The sequence below is a fragment of the Elephantulus edwardii genome, unplaced genomic scaffold (assembly GCF_000299155.1).
Source record: "Elephantulus edwardii isolate Elephantulus edwardi_28Jun2011 unplaced genomic scaffold, EleEdw1.0 scaffold00008, whole genome shotgun sequence".
NCBI classification, from domain to species: Eukaryota; Metazoa; Chordata; class Mammalia; order Macroscelidea; family Macroscelididae; genus Elephantulus; species Elephantulus edwardii.
Genome location: NW_006399758.1, coordinates 34018322 through 34024329, shown reverse-complemented (window position 1 = coordinate 34024329; position 6008 = coordinate 34018322). Strand labels below are relative to the sequence as shown.

Genomic DNA, 6008 nt, shown 5'->3' with positions numbered 1-6008 from the left:
AAATAGAAATGGAAAAATAAAAAAGAAATAGGTCCATAAAGTAAACAATAACATCAGGGGGATACTCAGTCCTTAGAACAATGAGCCATACAAAACCAAAAGGGGGTTATTTGTTCACAGATAAAACTGAAAAGGTAGGAAGGGAAAGGATTGAAGAGTGAATGAAAAACAAGAATCACAAAATATCAGAAAAATGCTGTCACAATGTGGAGATTCTAATCTATGTCATAAGAAAAATATGCATGAATGGTTTCACAAAAGACTAGTCTGTAAAATTTCACTTAAATAACAATTTTAGTGCAACAATGAATGAATAGAAATCCAACGTCTCTGTAAATTTTCATTGAAATTAATAATAAATTTTTTAAAAGATTTTTAAAAATCTGTATCTCAAGAGAGAAAATAGAATTAAAAAAAAATATCAATCTTAAAATTAAAAAAAACCAACTGCTCAAAGACTTATGTGTGATAATTACAATATCCCTCAAACATGGACCTCTTAGGGAGCCAGACTTCAACTCTCAGCTACACCACTTCTATAAGAAATGGTTAACTGGAAAGAAACTGGAGGAAATAATTAAAAGCTTGGCATGATATAATTTGACATCTGAAATATGATGACTGCACATATTCAACCTTCCAGGGCCAACAGTTGATGATGTTGTTGTTGTTCTTGTTGTTGTTAAGTGCCATCAAGTCACAGGCAACTCATAGTGACCCTATGAAGGAGAGTCCTCGACGCTTGGGTGCCTTTCCTCCATTCTCTAGGTTCATAGGAGTTGGTGATAGGAAAGGAAAAAAAAAGGTGCTTGGGGAATGGGCAGCAGAGTCAGAGCAAAAAATAGTTTTCCTAGAAAATAGCAAAGATACAACTATTGGCCTCTACTGAGAAAAGGCAAAAGAGAATGAAGGAAATCAAAATCTCAAAGAAGAAAATAGTCTATGTAACAGACAGCTCACATGAACTATATAGACTCTTCTGAGAACAGAATAACAAGATGGTGCCTGGCTACTACTATCAACTTCTGAATAGGGACACAACAGAAAGTTCCAGACAGAACAGGAGAAAAATGTAAACCAAAACTCAAATTCTCCATAAAAGGGAGAGGGGAGCAGATCTACTGGTTGATCTGGACTAGTAGAGACTGGAGGATCCCTGAGGCTACAACCCTAAGAACTCATGGAATTTGGAACCAAATTTGGAATTCACCTTTCAGGAAAATAATAGACTGCCCTATAAGACAAACAGTATCACTTGTAAATAAGGGCAACATTTATCCAAAATCAAAAATGAGAAAGGAAGATGAGGAAGGGAATAGAGATCAATGAAAACTGTACAGCAGAATGGAAATAATGAGAATGTTCACACATAGTAAAAACTGTAACCATAGCACAACAATTTGTAATCAAAGTTTTTTTAGAGGGAAATCTAATATGCTTATGCTGCATAAACTTTCACCTAAACCACAATTAAACTTTATGAAAAAGAGTTTACCTGAAATGTAAACCACTACAAGAGTTTCTAAAATATCAAGGGGATGAAGTTTGCTTTGGCAAGAGCCAAGCTGATCTGTTCAGATATTTAAACAACTTCTCTCTAACCTGGGAATTTACCTGGCAGAGAGGCAAGTATGACCAAAATGCACCAGACCTCTATGGATAACTTACAATGAAAAGAAGAGATCTCATCACACTGTAATTTTTCGATCTGCAATCATCAAAAAGCAAACAATTTTTCTTCTACTTTTCAAAGAAAAGAGCAAATTAGGGGGGCAGGGAGAAAAGTGCAACAGTAAATGAAATGAAAACCCTAAGTCTCTGTAAACTTTCATTAAAATTAATTTTAAAAAAGCAAACAGAAAATGTGCAGCATTTCAAAAGAAAAAGTACAGTGGGATCTATTAGCTTGACATGTACAGTCTCAGAGCATTCTATTCTTTTTTTTTCAGAGTGTTCTATTCTTCTGAGTCTTTTCAAGTAAAAAAAAAAAAGAGATCTTATTTATCTTATTTTACCGTAATTGTCCCTTTTCCTGCAGGTTTCCCATTTTTAAGCACCAGTGGTCGAGTTAGCTTCTTATTGGAGACAATCTGTTAAAATTGGAAAGGGAAACAGCAATTTCATTTCAACATGCAAATTGTTAAACTTCATGGCTTCAAAATAAACGTTGAGTCTAAAGTTCACATAGAATCATAAGAAGTAGAAAGAGTATTATGCAAAGATTTTATAGCATATAAAAAACATTGAAACTATAACTACACATGTAAAACTTACTGGAGAAGATTTCTGAAGAGCCTACCTAGCAGATAAAATATTCCCACCCACTAGTTTAGTTATCAACTAGTTCAATTTCTTCCTTTAATGGGAAGAAAAAGGGAAATTTTCATCAGATCCAAAAATCAGTGAACTGAAACCCCTGAATGTAAAAGGTAGGACTCCAAACATCCATTAATGGGATCAATTTTTCAACATAACATCAGTATTCAATCCCTACAAAATATTATTCTGTTTAAAAGAACATAGTAGACCAAGGTATTTACAAATAGATGTATCTCTCAAATTTATTAGAAGTAACTTGTAAATGTGGCATAAAAAGTACTTGAAGTCTACACTCACAACCTTGTTGTTGCTGTATACCATCAAGTCGGTTCCGACCCATAGCTGACCCACTGGTAGGTTTTCAGAGCCAGTTAATCACACATGGGAGATTGCCCATCCTTCTCCCATGGAGCAGCTGGTGGATTCAAACTAGGTGCCTTTGAGACTGCAGCACAGCTTCTTGCCACTCGGCCACTAGAGCTCCCTAATAACCATACCAAAAAAAAAAAAAACATCTAAAAACTAAAAATAAGGAAAACCTGGTCATCTAGTTACACTGTAATTTCTCCTCCAAAATAAACATATCTTTACTTTTGGGTTTGGTTCTATTCAACAATGTTTTAGAAAATCAACCAATTCTATATTGGCTTCAAAAAAGTATTGGTCCCCAAGCAATCATTCTTGAAAAATAAGCTCATAAAACACAAACTGGGTGATAACATAACAGCCAAATAAAAACACACCAAGCTAACATTTAAAAAAAAAACAAACAACTCACTCAACTTCTCCCTCACAAAGTCCTCCTCAATTTACACAAATAGTTATGTTCTGACATTTAAAGTCAGACCCTAGGCTAAGGACAAAATAAAATGGTCCTATCTGAACTACCACAATCAACACTCTTGTCACCAGTAGCCAGGAAATTAAAAGACATATTGTGATGGGAAAGTCTACTATTAGGGACCTTTCCAAAGTTCTGAAGAGCAATGGTGTCTCTCTGGAGACTAGGGTGCATCTGATACAGGCCATGGTCTTTGCAATTACTTGTTATACATCAGAAAGTTAGACAATGACTAAGGAGGATAGAAAGAGAATTGATGCCTTTGCGCTGTGGTGCTGGAGAAGAGTATTGAGGGTACCATGGACTGCTTGGAAAACAAACAGATTCATCCTGGAGAGAGTTAAACTGGGCAGCTCCTTGGAGGCAAGGATTCTGAGGCTTCATGTCACATACTTTGGACATGTTGTAAGGAGGGACCAGTCCTTGGAGAGGGACATCATGCTTGGGAGGGTTGACAGCGCAGGAGGGGAAGGCCCTCTATGAGGTGGATTGATTCAGTGACTGGGGTAATCAGGACGGGTGTGTCGGAGACAGTGCGATCGGCACAGGACAGAGCAGAGTTTTAGGGCTGTTGAACATAGGGTCACTATGAGTCACAAATGACTCGACGACATGTAAGATAACATAACATCTGAACTACACTAAGAGTGTCACACATTGGGAAGTGAGAAAAGTAGGCAACTATCATAAAGTATGGGAATTCAGTGGTAGTAGGGAAGTACCCAAAACTAATGTATGAGGTCAGAGGAGGCTTATCAAGGGAGTTCATTTAAACTGATATACCTAAAATTGCAGAAGAACAAAAAAGAAAGATGAGTCATCTCCTCCTGTGGGATTTACTGACTCTTGAAAACCTAATGGAGGTGCTCTGCTGGAGAAGGAAGGGCAAGCTCCTCCTGTGCCAGTCAGATCTGATTTGATGGTATACACACAAAAAAATAATAAAATGAAAAATTTTTAAATTTTTTTTTTAAAAAGACCCTAATGCAGGGTCAGCTATAGTTGGTTCTGACTCAATGGCATATAACAACAGTCACACTGTTCACTTAAAATACGAGAATAACAGTTGCACTTTGGTAGCACTTATGACTTCAGCAAAAGAAAAAAATCATACCGTACTTTGTAAATGGCAAATAAAGCAGTTAGATGGTCATACTAAAAGATTTTAGTAAAGATACAGAGCAAAAATAAATTAGGGGGTAAAAAAGAAAATACGTTTTTTCAATAGTTTTGAGCCTTATGGAAAAGAAGGAAAATGCTAGTGCTATTTTTAGTCAGGAAGATCAATATAGGAACTTGGTCTTTAAAGAGATTATGTGGTTTTCAACTTTAAAAATTAAACCAACACTAACAATATACAATCCTCTGGTTAAAATATAGACAAAACAGAAAATAGCAGCTATTTCTACTCACCTGTCCCAGGGTACATTCAAATTCTCCCAAGAAATCATCATCACTCAGATCAATAGTCTTATTGTCGATATCATAAATGCCAAATTTCAGTTTCTGAACCACTTCAAAGTAATAATCAATAATATACGTCTTGGAAAATCTAGGACTCAAACAATTCTTAATCCTTTCTGTGCGTTCAACCTATAACCAAGAGAGGGAAAAAGTTTCTTCAAATCAAAATGCATGTGGAATTTAATCATAACATTGCAAACATAATTAAATATAAACATACATGACAGCTGAAGGAAGTTTCTACATAAGTATGGAAAATTCCACAGTAAAGAACAAACTTACCCCAGGAAGTAAATTAAGAGATGAGATTACTTTATAAACATTTTTTTTAAATATTTTATTTCATTATTTTTTGTGTGTACCGTCAAATCAGATCTGACTGGTACAGGAGGAGATTGTTCCTCCTTCTCCAGCAGAGCATCTGGTGGATTCAAACCGTGCATCTCTGAGATAGCAGTTGCAGCTTCTTGTCACTAGGCCACCAGAGCTCACCAACTTTATAAACATTTTTACACTGTCAAGGAGAAAGGAAGATTATTTTCATGCACAATAGTTAATATTACCTCATACCACTGCTGACCACTCGTATTGAAGAACAGCACACACAAAGGGTCTGACTTTGATCCGACATCTTTATCCAGGAGATTATCACAAGAAATATTCAGCTCCACCTTTGTGACACACTGGGCAGCCATCTCTTAAACTCTGGAAAAAACCAATCAAATGAAAAAGTCAGTGGAACAGAGCCTTAAAAAGAAGTACTCATTCAGATTCTTAATAACTGATTAGTTGTAAAATAGGATCAGAGTGAATTTGCTATAATGAGACTGTTTGCTAAGTACTTTCAGGAAATTTGATTGTCTGTAGTTTTCTATCAGCCAATTCCACAATAGTGTTTATGTCAGGTTCTCCTGCTGTGATAAAATTCATTTACAGTAAAATGTAGCTTTGAAGATAATCATTTTCTAAAATGACTAATTTTTTCACTTTACTAGAAATTTTACCTCTCAGAAAAAGTCTATGAACCATCTTGATCCCTCACTTAAAGGAAGATAGAACACTCTACTACAGAAGAAAATGTTACATTATAATTTATTATTGTTTATTAAGTAAGGTATTAAGCAAAATATTTTGTTTTCAAAGAAATATGGCTGCAGAATAAAACATCTCAAATAGGAAACAACAAATACTGGGTGGTTATGGAGAGATTAGAATCTTTATTCACTGCTGGTGGGAGTGTAAAATTGTGCAACTACTGTGGAAGGTGGTATAGCACTTTCTCAAAAAGCTAGAAATATCATTTGGATCAGTCTGTCCTGACCCGTTCACAGTCTGCTATGAACGTCTAAAAAAACTCAGTTTCTTTCTCTTGCTCTCACTTGGT

The 6008-nt window shown here is 35.6% G+C and overlaps 1 protein-coding gene across 1 annotated transcript in view; it reads right to left on the bottom strand.

Annotated features, from left to right (window-relative positions):
- CPNE3 (copine III) overlaps positions 1-5319 on the bottom strand; it is a 58470-nt gene extending 53151 nt beyond the window's left edge. The window contains exons 1-3 of the mRNA XM_006880515.1: positions 5188-5319; positions 4574-4753; positions 2016-2090 (exon numbers count right to left, since the gene is read on the bottom strand). Of these exons, the coding sequence (XP_006880577.1) occupies positions 2016-2090; positions 4574-4753; positions 5188-5319 (387 nt within the window). The remainder of the gene's footprint in view (positions 1-2015; positions 2091-4573; positions 4754-5187) is intronic.
- Between the last annotated feature and the right edge of the window lie 689 nt (positions 5320-6008).